This window comes from Centruroides vittatus, unplaced genomic scaffold (assembly GCF_030686945.1).
Source record: "Centruroides vittatus isolate TY-2023 unplaced genomic scaffold, ASM3068694v2 scaffold_899, whole genome shotgun sequence".
Lineage (NCBI taxonomy): Eukaryota > Metazoa > Arthropoda > Arachnida > Scorpiones > Buthidae > Centruroides > Centruroides vittatus.
In genome coordinates this window covers 1,202,547-1,219,761 of record NW_027122719.1, presented here as the reverse complement: position 1 = coordinate 1,219,761, position 17,215 = coordinate 1,202,547, and the positions used below count along the sequence as shown (strand labels likewise).

Sequence of the window (17,215 nt, the reverse complement as noted above, 5' to 3'; positions counted from 1 at the left end):
AAAAGACCATGTCAAAGTCAGGTTGACTTTTTTTTCGATTGTGGTGGTGTTGTGCATCACGAATTCCTTCCGACTGGCCAAACTGTCAACAGAAAATATTATTTGAGCATTTTGCGTGCTTGATGAAGCAATTCGTAGAAAACGACCTGACTTGGGGCGAGGAAACTCATTCTGCAGCACGAAAATGCACCTGTTTACAATGCTCTTGTTGGTGAATTTTTGCCAAAAATTCAACAAATACGGTTCCGCAAGTTCCGTATTCATTTGATATGACACCGTGTGACTTTTTCTATTTTCTCCACTAAAATTTCTTCTTCGTCATCATCGTTTTGAGTCAGTTGATGCTATAAAATAAAATTCGCTGCGAGTCATAAACGGGTTTCGCGAAAACGACTTTGAATTGTTTCGAGGCGATTTCATGCGAGTCATGAACGGGTTTCACGAAAACGACTTTGAATTGTTTCGAGGATTGGAAAAAACATTGGAACAAGTGCATTATAGTGTGAGGGGATTACTTTGAAGGAGACGGACTAAATTTTGATGAATAAATTCAAATCTTGCGTTTTATTGAATCATTCCCGATACTATTTGATCACAGGGGTACATTCACAATAAATAAAATATTACTTAAAATAAAATTATACTCGGCATTATCTTAGTTTTTTATATACCAGCATTAGAAATGAAGATTTCTATAAAATAACTTACATATTACATATTTTTAGATATAAAACTTATTTTAATATATTGAAAATCTGAAAAATTGATGTTTGTGAAATCATTATACACCGTACTGAATTTTATAAATTCGGATTATTTATATTGTACAAAGTATTATAGATTTGATTTAGAAAAAATACGATTTAGCTCTACATTATATTAATGACAGACATGATGACATTCTTATTATCCAAAATAAAATTCAAGGCTGTTGTTAGCATAAAAATAGTTTTTAGTGGATTCAGGATGTAAAACATTATTTATTCAAATTCCGAGTTTCCGATGACACCCAAGGTTGCAATTTATTGTAAATCAGTAGAAGACACATCAAATTGATTGAAAAAACAAACTGCATGTTGCGTACAGAATATATATATATATATATATATATATATATATATATCAATATCTATATTTATTTATTTATATCGCCTGTATACATTTATATATTTATAGCAATACAATAGGATATTTATATATACTTAAATTAGAGATGGGCGAATATCACTTTTCTAGAATGAAAATATTGTGTCAATAGAATATTCGAATACTCGAAACGAAAACTTATTGAATTTAATTTTCTTATATAACTTAGTTATTAATTTTATTTAATATTTATTATTTAACTTTTTTTTTATTTATTTCTATATATTAATACTGTAAATTAAAAGCAAAAAGTAAAAATAAAAACAATTTAATAAATTATAAAAAATGAAATTTCATATTTTTTTATTTACACTGAGTTTTACAGTGCCTTCTTTTTGGGTATTGTTATGAAGTTTTATGTACTTCCCGATAATAATTAAATAATTATATATAATTATAAACAGCGAAGTATCTAATTCTTACTATATCATCGTCAACTAAAAATGATTGAAAGTATCATTTATAAGAAAGATTTTGTGAAGATGTAATAAAGCAGGAGCAGGTAGAATGTAAGAAGTTTTATATTATTACAGTATATTTAAATCTTGTGAATACATCTAAATAAATACAGTATTTGGTTTATTATTATATGTACAGTACAGTACATAAGTGAAAGAAAAGAGTGTGACAATCCTACTAAGATTTTAAAATGAAATAATATCAACTAAAATTATAGTTCTATATACAGCATGCTTCCTCTTCTTCCAACTAGTTTATACAGCATGCTTCCTCTTCTTCCAACTAGTTTATACAGTATTATTTATCTTACATATTTTCAAATTATGAAATAGAACAAATTATTTTGGGAAAATTCAATAAATGAATCTGAAAAAAATATTTCGATAAAAAGTTACAAGCATTTACGAAAATATTTAAACTGTGTCTATAATATTAATATTATTATACAGATTTTTCGATTCAATTTTGTAATTTGATGAAATTTTTCGGAAACTTTTGAGATAATTGACTCTTATCTTATCCAGATATATAATCTGGAAATCTGGATAAAGAGGCCGTGTCTGTACGTATGGCGCAATATATATATATTAGAATATTCGTTATAATTTACTTTAGCAATATATTACAATATAACAATATATATTAGAATATATATATTTCCTTTAATGCAAAACAAACTTGACCTTCTGTCAGTCCAAGACAGTGCTTCTAAATTTTAAATTATTTAAAGAAACAAGTTATTTACGAAAACTATTAAAATATAAAGTTATTGTAGAGAAAAATTAATTATAAGAACAAGTTTTAAATAATATTAAATGTTTTTTAAGCAAAGGATATATAAATCTCATGCAAAAAATATAAAATAAAATAAAAGCAGATGGCATGTATTACCATATACTCTCGACTACAGCCATGACTATTAAATTGACAGAAATTAATTCTTCGAAACTTTATAAAAGTGATACATTAAACAAATATATGTAGGAATTTTTAATACATATTACTCTGATAGAAATATTTTAAAGATACAAAACTTTGCTAGAACATATTAAAAAATTTTTAATTATATCTTTTGAAGTTTTACTTGTTTGTTCTTCTACAGTTTCGTTGTTATATTTCATCTGATTGATGTTTCCGAAGTTTTATATTTTGTTTTCTTTAATTTATTTTCAACTTTCTAAACAACTGATTAAATATCCTTAATATTAATGTAGCTTTATATACGTGCATACGTACTGTAATACTATCAAAAAACAATATTTTCCCTAAAATATTGTATTCATTTTTACAATTTGTTTGAAAATATTTCATAAACTATTGAGTTGAAACGGAGATGCAAATAAAGAATATTCATTACCGAACGTAAATTTTAGTGGTACTATAATTTTTCGATGGAAATTCTTTTTATATGAACAATAATTTCGTAAAAATATTTTCACTTATCAATCCGTTTCCAGATATCATCTACATTTTCAATTGAAAGATAGATGCTTCTGATTGAACTTACACATACTTACATTAACAGCCTGACAATAACCTGTTTAATGCTGTGTTATGGAATGTGAGAAATATAATAATATAATTTCATATGTATAGAGTAATATCGTACTTTTATTATATTAATGACTAAATGAACTTAATCTGATAGAACATTTTCTTTCGAGCTCATTTTCTATTGTTTGCTGTTTTTTTATTTATTTTTTCTGTTAAGGGAGTTAATATAAAAGATGATACTTTATCATCATCATCATAATGAATTTTCCTTATAACAACAAGAATTAATAAAGGAAACCAATTTTATATGCAAATATATTTAATATTAATATATAAAAACCCCAGAAAAACTTATATAAAACACATTTAGCATTCATTCATGAAATATTTGTATTTAATTTTTTTTTTCAATTTTTTTTTTTTTTTGTTTTGTTTTTAAATACGTTAATGTACTTTAAAATTTTCAGAAAAGTTAGAGTTACTTGTATTTCGAAAGATGGAAAAAATTTAAAATAAAATAACTTTTATTGCCGATTTATATTTTGTATTATGTTTCGTAATAAGATATACATAATTTTTTTAAATCCAAGTTCTAAGATACCTATATTTAAATCTACTTAGACATTTTTATAATATACTTTAAGCAGAAATTTTTATTGCTTTTTGCTGTTATAAATATTTGATACATAAACGATTTTACACAAATATTTTACAAAAACAATAACCGATTTTACGAAAACATAAACATACGTTACATTAATTAATAAATGAAAAATTTCTTATAAAAACGAATAAAAAAGGAAAACAAATTAAATATTCATATTTATTTATTACGGTTTATTTGCTTTCGTATTTAAATACTTTTCTTTAGGAAATTAAATAGTTAAATAAAACTAGATTAACATCGAGTAAAAACTGTGCTTGAATTATAATTAATTAGCATAACAGTGTTTTATTAAACTTTGAAAACTAAGGGACGATTTTCAATGTGTAATCAGCTTCATGACATTATTCGCTTCATTTATTTATTAAAAAAGAAAAATAATGCAGACTCATATCAACATGTCAAAATTCTTTTGAAAGTTTTCATTAAAAAGTGTTATTTTTTAGCAATTTGTGATAAATGAATACTATTTAATCAAGAGAGTAAAATAATGACAAAATTTAATTTAACATTGACATCATTTTTTTAATTTTCTGATTGGTTAGATTAACATATTAAAATAAAAAAAAACATGTATGAAAATTGAATCATTGGGTTGTTTTAGAATGAAACGAACAATCCATGTAGGCCTACTTCGAAATCGAATTTGAATTTTAAAACAAATACTAAAATGAGCTAAGCATTTAATGTAATGCTATTTTTTTAAAGTAATTTATTTCTATTTTAAAAAATTAATAAATACATTCAAAAACACTTATTTAAAGAAAACCAGCTTATGTTTTTAAAATATTATCACATATTTCACAGTGAAAAAGAAATATTGCAATTTATTATTTTTATTAGACCATAGTCACTAAGAATATTTTAGTGGTCATTTATTATGCTGCTGAATTGTTATATATTAAAGTATTTACTTACTTTAACATATAAAATATACAATAATTACTTAAAAATATGCAAGTTGCAAATTCTTATGTTTATGATACGATTTAAAAATGAGATAACTTAAAAGATTTTTCCAAAGAAAGCGAAAGTTTTATGTTTTAGAATTACAAAACAACTATTCCTTAAGCTGAATATTAAATGATCTTATAACTTAAACTGACTCATCCAATTCAAGTTAATTACATATTCATATTGCCTCTAAGTAAACCAACATAATTTGTCGGAATGCACTAAGTATTAATTATTTGCATTCTCGTCATCAGTTACCGTTTAGTCGAGCTCAAAACAAGTAATTTACGTGTTACAGACAATGGGCGGGCAAATAACGAGTGACCTGTAACGCTACATATTTTATGGTATACGTGTGTGCTTTTCACGTAACAAGCTGTATATCGATCGCACCTTCTACACAACTAGCTCAGGTGGTAATTGTTGACACAGTTGGATCAATACGAAGGTAAGTTGTATAAACGGATTGGTATCAAAATATCGAGCTATCAGTTAATTGTTTTTCGTATGGTCTCCTTAATTCTTACAAATCACGACTGCTATACGCTGTACATTCTGTAATCTATTAAATAGACTTAAGATGTATTCAAATTGATATGGGAAATATTTAAAATTTTACACTATGGAAGACCATGATACTGGTACTGTAAATATTATTCTATAAAAATTTTTACGAAATGAAATTTATTTAAATATGCGTTTCGTAATTGTGAACAATACAACATAATTAATATACTTTTAATTTTTATTTCATAACTTTTATGAGGCATTCTTGTTTAAAATTAAATTTCTGTTTCAGTTCGTTATATTTATTATTTCTGCTTCGAATAACTACATATGAATAATTTTAAAATATTCCACTAAGAAAATGATTAATTAGTATATTCTATTTTAGACATTCTATTAGAATTAGAGAATATTTGGAAGAAAAGGAGGAAAATTCTATTAATATCAGAAAATATTTGGAAGGAAACTAAAGTTTTATTTTTGATTTACTTTAAAATTTGGTCCCAAAACACTGTACTAAAAATGTATATCATTTTCTTTTTTAATACAATCTTCATTCTTGTTTGTATAAAGTAACTATTCTGAGAATACATGCAATATAATATCCCACTCATTTTTACAGTTTATTATTATATTACTAGAATTCGGACTTACGAAATTCCTCTGATAAATTATAACAAACCCCAACGGAAACCGTTGCTTCAGTTAGTTTTTGTTTGACGATGAATAGTAAGAAAAAAAGCCTTTCTCTTCAGCGAAGTAGACATCGATTGGAGAAGATCAACAAAAGGTTTCTCCACAGAATGAGTTGTCGTTTCTCAGTCAGAGCAGTGTCTTCGGAATTTTCGTTGCTATTTTTTTTTTTTTTTTTTTTTTACTTTTTGTATGAAGAGTTTAAACTTAAAAATATAATTTTAAATTTTCTATAAAAAATGTAGTTTTTATTGTTATATAAAATTACTTCAGAAAAATTTAAAAGTTAAGAAAAACTAATTAGGAAATTCAATGGTTTTTCAAAAAATGTTTAACACAGAATAGATATATGCATTAATAAATAATTGAAATGAACTTACATCTCTCACGAAAAATTAATAAATTTTGAAGGCATTTTAATCCAAGTTCTCAGATTTATAGTTTAACGTTTATAAAAATTTTATGATTACATTTTTTAAAAATTGTAAATAATCCGATCGAAGAAAAATACATCCTTTTTAGGCTTATTTTTATAGACTTTTTTCTTATTATATACCTGTAAATATTATCAATGATTTCGATCGTTGAAAGAATTCGAATTTTCTCCTCTTTTATAAGCTATGGACTAGATTTCGATCGGTTTTAGAGAGAGTTTGTTAGATTATTTGAAAAGAAAATATAATAAAACACAACTGTATGACTATATCAGATTAAATTTTTTCCGTTATGAATAATTTTGATTCGTTTTTATACGAAAAACCTTTTAATAAAACATATACAATTTTATTTATTCTTATTAGAGAGAAATTGTGAACAGTGATTTAAATCGTATTTTTTTAAAATATTAATATGAAAATATAATTTAAAGTAACATGTAAAAGTAAATTTGTTAATGTTATTATGATATAAACTCATTAAAATAAAATGTTATTAACGTTTTAATAACTAATATAATTATTAAAATATACTAATTAATAAAATATAATATTAAATAAATAGGCTTATATATTAATATTTGAATGTATTGTTAAAAATATTTCAATACTATATGCGTATTTTAATTTGAAATATTTCAATATTTCAAATTAAAATACGCATTCCAGAATAATGTTAAATTTAATTTTAAAAATTTTAAACATTTCTGTTATGGTGGTTTTAGGGAATAATTATAACATGTTTTAAATATTATTCGATTAAAATATTTTCATATGATTTTATTTTATCTTAATTGAATAATAAATCAAATAAAAAAGCGTGAATAAATAAAGTAAAATTTTGAAATGTTTTAGGTTGTTTCAAATATATTCTGTTAATGTAAGCCTGAATGCTGAAGTCTAATCAAACATGTAAATGTCTGAAAATCCATTTGCATTTTGAGACTACTAAATTAACTATTAGGTATTTTAATCATCATTATATGAAATTCTATCTTTGCATTAAAAGTTAACCTACACTTAATATACACCATTTATACTAAACGTATTTTTAAATATTGATTGTCTTTTTAGGATATTGTCAAATACATGTATATGTATACTAACTTTTTAAGTTAATTTATTATATTAATTTTATTACATATTTTACATTATAATATATTATGACGAATACGCACATCGTCATGATGTACAGTATTTGATAATATACTTAGGTTTTAAAATGTCGTTTTTACACATCAAGTGAATCTTCAGTTCACATAAATCAATAAAACATTTCTATTACTTTCAGTTAAAAAATAAAATAAAATAATAATATAAAATATAGTGGAACCTCGTATAACGAGCAAAACAAATTGTGAAAATGACTCGCTTAATGAGCGACATTTCGTATAACGAGTGACAAACAGTGAGGAAGTCCCGAATTGTGCGTATGCTCCATCAGTCTGTGCTTAGCACTCGTTCCTCTAGCATCTTAGTGTTGCTTGTGATCACACATTTTTCCAAACTTGTGTTCACACATATTACATACATCAACAACCATAGCCCGTTATATAATAAACACACGCCAAACGATATGCCAAATTCTTGGGCTATGTAAAGACTATAATTAAATATTAGAAATTAAATAATTTGACTAGCGGTAGGCGGTCATACTTCCATCTCGTATTAAATTTAATAATTAAAAATAATTAATTTTTAATTTAGACCTTTCTGGAATTCACTGGAATTGGTCATTAAATTTAATACGAGATGGCAGCATAACTGTCTACTTCTAGTCAAATTAAATAATTTCTAATATTTAATTAATGCCTTTACATAGCTCAAGAATTTGGCATATCGTTTGGTGTGTTTATCAGACATATTATCTGTGATTTTTTTTTGTTTTCTGCAAATCGAATTCGCATTTCAGGTTGGTTCATTCCGTGCTAGAAGAAAAGGTGATTCACGCTCCTTAACAATGTATATTGCATAAAACTTTCTTTGAATAAAACGTTATACATAAAATATTTGAGTATTTTTTCGGCGTGGAACGTATTATCGTATTTTACATTAATTTCTATGGGAGAAATATTTGGCTTAACGAGTGTTTCGAATTACGAGTAAGATTCTGAAATGAATTATACTCGTTAAGCGAGGTTCCATTTTAATAGCTTTTGTAATTATAAATTTAAAGCTCTTGTTCAATTCTCATTTTCTTGGTAAACAGTTTTTTCAAACGCATATTCGAATTTCTTTGAAACTTTAAATATAAGCTTTATAAAGCATAAATAGGCCTCGTAAATTTAATTAAATATTTAAAAATTCATTTATCACAGAATTGGAATTTAACATTCTAATTATAAAAATGAAAAGATTATAAATTTTCAAATGATTTGACAAACCTACAACAAATCTTAGTCTTAAATGATATTTCCAACAGAATTTTACCCCATTCGGACTCCTCCAACTTATCAATTGGATATAAATGATCTTCTCGATCTCCTGATGATATAGGTAATTGATTGATTTGTTAATACGTAATATTAGCATCAGTGCTATAATAGAGCGTGCTTAAATTTTATCCGTTATGGATGATTCTGATCTTCGTTGAAGTCAGTCAATAGGAGTAATTATTGAGGAATTATATCCTAATTCAAACAAAACACGAAAACTCACTAAATTTTGGTTTAATTCTCATCCAAATTCCAATGAGGATGCATTATTACACGCTGTCTATCCGCACATTATGATAATGGATATTATATGTCTTTGAAAATCTGAAGTTAAAATTACACTATAATAAGCCAGATAAATTTCTGATTTCAGATCTTTTATTTGTCATAGTCTCATTGCAGCATATCACAATAATTCATATCATTACTTTGTTAGAGAATGTCCGGGATGAAGATGTTATATTATACTATGCTATATTATACTATGCTATATTATATTATACTATGCTCTATTATACATTGAACACATAGTAAAAATGATATGAAAGACAAATGAAACATTAAGTTATAAATTTTATCGGTGACGAAATACTATAAAGCTTTTGAAGCTAGACCTACCTTTCCTAAATGTTTATCACGAAATCCTAAACTTCCTAGAACTTTATCACGAAATTGAAAGTTTTAATTGAGCGTGTCGAATAAACCGAAGCAACTCGCAAATCGTTTTTTTTTTTTTTTTTTTTTTAAATACTCTTCCTACTAATAGATGGTGTTCGTGTGAAACATTGGACTAAACTTCGACAGCCTCAAGTCTTTTATGCGATCTTACACCAATGCACAAAGGAAAAATTTCACAGTGAGTAGATTCGGTAGCAGTGAGGGTAGCCTCGTCTGTAAATGAATTTTTGTATGTTCGTATAGCTAGGATATATAGCGATACTCAAATGATTGTAATGTTACCAAAGAAGTGTACAGAAGCGTTATTTTATTTACTTTTTTTAAATTTTAATTATTATTTAGTTTTGAACATTGATATTTCAGCTACTATTTAATAATAGTATTAAAAAGGTGAGAACTGTCACCGACATCCTCGGGCAACACCCAGGCAAATCCCACGAACTTTCGCGCCTGTTTTTCACGTTGCCAGCCAACTCTCTTTGGCAAGTGTTGCCAGACAGCGTTCGGGATCTCTGGCACTGGCGGTCACAGCTACTCCCCCACCAGTGTCTGCGACACGAAACGAGCGGGAAGGGATACATGTCGGCCAGAGCGCGTGGTAGTTCGTCGCGTTGGGGCCGGATTGTCTGGTATGTTTAGACGTCGCTGGTCTTGGCATTGGAGACGTTGGGGGTAATTGGTCCGACTCACTCGCTGCGAGAATAAAAGCCGGTTTCAGTCGATCAATAGAAATTACAGTTTCTTTTCACTTTATGCTTAGAGTGAATGTCTTGCTACCACGTGACACGACTTCGTAAGGTCCATCGTATGGAGGCTGCAAGGGCTTCCGTACAGCATCATTGCGGAGATATACGTGGGAACATGACTGCAGTTCTTTGTGATAAATGGGTTGCGGTAAGAGTGGTACACCACAGGCACTGGTTTTAAGTTTGCCATCATCGTCCTGAGTTTTTCGACGAAAGAACATGGATTGACGTTCTGAGAACCTGGGACAAAGAATTCTCCAGGCAGTCGGAGGCTGGTGCCATAGAGCATCTCAGCCGCAGTAGTGTTGGTGTCTTCACGGAGCGCAGTTCGCAATCCTAACAATACTGTAGATAGCACTTCTGTCCATCTTTCAGTAGAGTGACACTTGATGGCAGTTTTAAGTAAACGATAAAAGCGTTCAACAATGCCATTTGCAATTGGATGGTATGCTGTTGACCTAACTCTTTGGGTACCAAGAAGTTGAGTGAGGAATTTAAATAAGCCAGATTCGAATTGCCGTCCTTAGTCAGATGTTATTTGGGCAGGCACTCCAAAGCGAGATATCCAGCCTGAGTAAAGGGCTGAAGCTACTGTTTCAGCTGCTATATCTGGCAAAGGGATTGCTTCAGGCCAACAAGAAAATCTATCGATGATTGTGAGGCAATATGTTGAGCCGTTGGGAGGTGGCAATGGACCAACAATGTCAATATGAATATTTAAAAATCTGGAGTCTGGAACAGGGAAGGTTCCCAAAGGGCTAGCGACATATCTCTGGATCTTCGACCTCTGACAAGAAGTGCAAGTGCGAGACCATGTCTGGCAGTCTTTACTGATGGATGGCCAAATAAATTTTGCTTTTACCAATATGGTTGAGCTCCTTACACCTGGATGTGACAGGTCATGGACAGTGTTGAAAGCAGTGCGACGATAACTAGGCGGAATGTATGGACGAATGCGACCTGTCGATACATCACAGTAAATTTCGACATCACTATCAGGAAGTTTAAACTTCTTAAGTACAAGTGATGAGTCACTTGAAGTCAGGAGAGACTGGAGCTCAGAATCTTGCTGTTGGTGTTTTGCAATTTTGCTATAATCTATAGATGGGCTACTAATTGATTCAATACGGGACAGAGCATCAGCTGGAACATTATCGATCACCTTTATGTGTCTGATGTCTGTTGAGAATTGTCCTAAAAAGTCGAGATGTCTCAACTGACAGGGTGTACACTTATCGTGTCGTTGCTGGAAGGCAAACGTTAATGGTTTATGGTCTGTGTAAATGGTAAACTGTCGTGCTTCCAGCATAAACTGGAAATGTTTCACAGCCAAATACACAGCCAGAAAGTTCTCGGTCGTATGCAGAATACTGACGCTGAAAGTTACTCAGTTTGCGGGAAAAGAACGCCAGTGGCTGGAGACCTTGTGCTGTAACTTGATGAAGGGCAGCGCCCACAGCAGAATCAGATGCATCGACGTGAAGTGCAAGGGTAGCACTTGATGAAGGATGGTGTAGTAAGGTGGCCTCTGCTAATTGTGACTTACATGACTCAAATGCCTGAATCGAATTGTCAGTCCATTTAATCTCGCGCTGGTCGTTTTTCTTTGCTCCTTTAAGTAGGTCGTGTAAAGGAGCTTGGTGATGGGCCGCATGGGGTAGGAACCTACGATAGACGTTCAAGATGCCTAAGAACCTTCTCAGTTGTTTAAGGGTCTGTGGTGGCTTCTGTTGAGTTATGGCGGATACACATTCTGGAAGTGGCATATTGCCGTGGGGAGACACCATGTATCCTAAGAATGATACATGTGGGGCAGCAAAAGTACACTTGGATGCATTGATTTGCAGACCGTACTTGTCAAGGCGTTGAAACACTTGCCGCATGTGCATCTTATGTTCCTCTCACGAAGTGCTAGCAATGAGGATGTCATCTAGGTATGAAAAATAAAAGTTTAGGCCTTTCAGAACTTCATGCATGAATCGTTGGAATGATTGGGCTGCGTTGCAGAGACCAAAAGGGAGGAAAACGAATTCAAATAGCCCAAATGGCGTTGTAATGGCTGTCTTTGGCACATCATCTGGGTTAACTGGTATATGTTGGAAGGCTCTAACCAAATCGATCTTGGAAAATATTCGGGCTCCGTGTAGATTTTGACCAAAATCGTGGATGTGTGGCACTGGATATTGATCGGGAACAGTTATCCTATTCAGGGCACGATAGTCTCCAGTAGGTCTCCAATCGTTATGGCCCTTCGGCACCATATACATAATTATGACTTTAAATCTGTAAAGTCAAAAACTGCTGCAACATTAAAAATTTTATTACATATTAAAAAGCAAACTTTTTCAGAAAAATTATTTCTTATTCTACAATATATTGTCTTTATATATAATATACCGGTAACTTTGATTCCACATATGATTTTAGACAAAAGTGATATCACACAAAGCATAATGTTATACGCTCCGAGTGATTCTCAGTAATCGAGCTGATTCGATATACTTCACCATGTTTCCTGCCGTTCCCGGTCCCCAAATCTCAGGAATAATTTTGTATGCCAGTCTATAAAATAAGTCAATTATTGCAAATGCTGGCAGTTTTAAGTTTCACGAACTTTCTAAAGGTGACGAATGAAATGGTGCCGACAGAGACAGGCGCATGTTATTGGAAGGTTTCAAAGGTGTGGTGGTGAATTTGGATTCGGGAAACCTTTCATGATATCGTTCAAGGTGAAGATATTTAACAGTAACCAATCTTCTATTGAACCACCATTTTTTTTTAACAGAAAAACTTCATTAAAAAGGTGAGAACTGTCACCGACATCCTCGGGCAACACCCAGGCAAATCCCACGAACTTTCGCGCCTGTTTTTCACATTGCGAGCCAACTCTCGTTGGCAAGCGTTGCCAGACTATGTTCGGTATCTCTGGCACTGGCGGCCACAATAGTTTCAGCTTGATTTAAGTTTCCGTTAAGTTTAAGTAAAATAAATCGAGGGGAAAAACTAAAGTTAGTTTTATCTTCATTTATTTTAGTTATTATTACTTGCTTAATCGACTACTCAGCACTGGACATATACTAAGTAAATGTCCAGTGCTCTTAACGTTATCAGTATAGGCGAGTCCCATAGTGATTACAATAAACGGATTACACTGTATATAAAAACTTGATAAATTCAAATATAGTCGATTTCCAAATAGGTATAAGTATATCATTACTATCGTTACCATATATTTCATTTTCAGAAATTTTATGCATTTGAAATTTTTTATCGAAAATTAAATCGAAGAAAACATTTTTTAAAATATTAAATAATTTGATTTGTATATTTTATCTTAAATTTAAAAATATAGCTGTAATTTTTTAAACTATTATATATTTTAAATAGTTTATTAAACTATCGAAATAAAATAATGTTCATAAAATTTTATTTCACTAAAAAACTAATCCTCATTTTTGATTTCTTTAACACTCTGATAATTTTTGTAATGTTATTCTCATTTTCAATTTTGTCTTTTATATTCGCTTTCAAGTACATATTTTATATATTACTTAAACTTTATTCACAGATAAATCTTCATTAATTTATTCAAAAAATAAAACATACAATAGAAAATATATGAACTTACAGTTCATAGAAATTCTAATGAAATCGACGACATAACCTTATATTTTTTGCCAAAATTTACATATATATTTATATACATTAAAACGAGAAATAGTTTTCATAATAGGAAAAGAGCAAATAATATTTCCTTCAGCTTACCAAGAAGATTCTGGGATCGATTCCCAGTTATTCTACTATACTGTAAGAGAGAAATCAATGTTTTCACTACCAATCTATCTAGTGTTTATAGTTCTAGAACGAAAATTAGAATTAGAAATTATAAAAAAGAAAAATTAGATGTTATTGTTGTAATATTAAAATTTGTGTGAATCGTAATTTAATTTATTCTTATTAAAGTAAACAAATATCAGGTATGGAGACTCTCCATATGTGATAAAGATCCACCAATTTCTTGACACAGGTATAGATTTTGAAGGTATTCTAGCTTTTTCCCAAAATACGATACACTCACGTATTACAAGATTTACGCTTTCACTTACGGTTGGTTTAACTTCGCGAATATTAAAAAACAAAACTGTGAATACTTGCCGATTTGACAATAATTTTGCACCCGTGATTTGGTGGTTTATCTCTCCGACTAAGAAAGTATGCTTTTTGGTGCTTCGTAATTCCACTGACATCTTCGTAAAAATAACTATACGTGTTAATAGCCCGACAAATTGTGTTAGAATGGCGAACAAAGTGAATACGTGCCACTTCTCTAGCACCATATGTATGGAAATGATTCGATGCAAGTCGGCACGGGTTCTAGTGATCAAAATGAGCTGAAATTTATTGTGGGAGTATTTAAGGGAAAAATAAACAAAACTAGGCTCTATGCGTTAGAAAAAAAAATATTCGAAAAATAAGGGACACCCTAATAAACATATTTTGCACAATATATTTTCTATGTGATCGTTATTTTGCTTTAAGTGAAAATTTGGACAAATAATCATTTCAAACGTGGCTATAATTATTCCAAAAGAATGGCCAGATAGAAATGAATGACAAAAATTAACAATAAGAAATTAATGTTGAGTAGTGAATGAAGAAGTTTACATTGTAATAGATCAGAGGTGGCCAACTCAAGTCCCGCAGTTGCATTTGGAATAGCCCGCGAGGTGATAGAGCGAAAAAGAAAAATCAATTAAGGAAAGAAATAATTAAAATTAAAAACATAACAAAAAAATATTTTAATAACTTCTTTAATGATTAAAAACGAAATAAATCAATTTAAATAATTAAATTTAAGTTATTCCTATAATTACATAAATTAACATTTTTAGCATGAGCGGTGCATGCATACTTTGCTGCACTGAGAGAAATGTTCTCAACCACATGACAATACTGTTATTGAGTCAGCTGTATCAATGTTGTGTTGACTTATCACGTGCTAATCTTTACATACAATTGTCAGCAGTTGAGATTTGACAGCGATCGTGTTTTGTTTTTCATGTTTGAAATTTTTTGTTAAGTGTGATTAAATTAGGATTAAGTTCTTACAAATGGCTCTCAGTAAAGCTGAAACGTCTAAACGGAAGCGTGAAAATGACGTGGTGATACAGGCTTTAAATAACGATTGGAAAGAACAATTTCTCTTCACACAAGGGAAATCATCAAAATTTGTGTGTTTGATCTGTTCTGCCACACTTGCAGTACCAAAGAAATATAACAGTGATTCTCAATCACTGTGCCGCGAGATTTTTGAAGTGTGCCGTCACTGCAAGTACCCATACATAAGCGACGTCAGACAAGAAGTTCAATCAGTTCTACCTTCCTAGGGAGCGTTTGGAAATTGTAACCGGTGTTACCGATAACTGCCGGTAGTTACCAAAGCGTTTAGAAAACGACCTAAATAACCAAATGCGTTTAAAAATCACTATTATGACGTCACCGTTGTCCTGCGGTACTTACCGAAGTAACCATGTGTGCCGCCAAATTTTTAAATTATTAAAAGTGTACCGTGACGAAAAAAAGGTTGAGAATCACTGAAATATAATTTGGAAAGACACTTCAAACATGAGAACTTCAGCAGTAAGTATCCTGCTGGATCTTCTCTTGGAACAAATTATATTTCAAAAAAGGCGGAGCTTTCATCTCAGCAAAATGTTTTTGTCAAAAATAAGGAAGAAGTGAAAAGCATGATGAAAACTTCATATGAAATTTCTTGCGCGGAAGAAAACACCCGTTTCAGATGGTGCCGCCACTGCAGCGGTGAAAAAGAAGCGTATCTATTTTTGCTAAAAACAGTGGCGATCCAAGTGAAGAAGATAGGTGAAAATCTTTCTCATGAGAATAGTGGAAGACATGGCAAATGATATACTAAAACAAATTAAATTTTCTGTTGCTCTTTCCAAGTGCTTTTCAATTGCAATGGACAAAAGTTATGCTATCACCGATAATGCACCATTAACTCGTTTATGTTTGATGTGTTAATGAAAATTTTGATGTTACTCAAGATCTTGGCCTCTGCCAGCTTTCAACCACAACTGCAAGTTCTGACATTTTTGAAGCACTGAACGGATGCATTGAAAATGTTGAGAATTATGGACAGAGACTTGAGTGGACTAAACTAGAGATCATTTAAATCCACTGATGGAACTCCTTCAATAGTGGGAAAAAAGAATGGCTGCATTTCTCTGCTTGAAAAATATTTGAAGCGTAAGTTATTTAAATACCATTGTGTTATTCATCAGGAAGTGCTCTGTGCTAAAGAGATGAAATTCAGCCATACCATCGATCCTGTTAGGCGCTGTGTCAATACGATTCGAGGGCGAGTTATCAATCACAGGGAGTTTAGAATGTTATTCGAAGAGGAAACTAACGAACACGGAGAACTCCTACTGCATTGCTCTGTCCGCTGGATTTCAAAACGAGAAGTGTTAGCACGTTTTTTCCAGTTGAAGGACCAACTGCTTCAATTTTTGAAACAGAAATGTAAGTTACTTACGGAGTATGATCTACTTAAAGACAAATATTGGCTCTGGTTTAGCTTTCCTGGTAGACATCACGAATTATCTTAATGTACAGTACTTAATACTCGTTTACAAGGTGAAAAATTATTTATTTCCGACAATGTCCAACTAATTAGTTCATTCAAAAAGAATCTAAAATTGTGTTTAAGCAAATTGTCTCAGAAAAATCTTCACCATTTTTCCACTCTAAAAATTCTCAAAATGGGTGTGATAATTTGAATTTGAACTTTATCATTCTGTTATTACAGCACTAACAGTCATTTTATTCCTGTTTCAAAGACTTCAAAGCTGAAAAGAATTACCTCACTCTGTTCATCAATCAATTCTCCATTTCGGACAGCGAAATAGGGAGATATCCATCCAAAATCCAATTGGGAAATTGTATACATTAAAAATCACTCAGGACTTATAGCAAAATTTCGAG

General features: G+C 30.4%; 1 protein-coding gene across 2 annotated transcripts in view; it reads left to right on the top strand.

Moving 5' to 3' along the window:
* LOC136990270 (adenylate cyclase type 2-like) overlaps positions 1 to 17,215 on the top strand; it is a 150,170-nt gene that overhangs the window by 35,905 nt on the left and 97,050 nt on the right. The window contains exon 1 of one of the 2 annotated variants that reach the window (XM_067288654.1): positions 5,023 to 5,165. The exons of the other annotated variant lie outside the window; for it this stretch is intronic. Coding sequence (XP_067144755.1) covers positions 5,062 to 5,165 — 104 coding nt within the window. The 5' untranslated portion in view covers positions 5,023 to 5,061. Of the gene's footprint in view, positions 1 to 5,022; positions 5,166 to 17,215 lie in introns of those variants that run through there. 2 annotated transcript variants of the gene reach the window in all.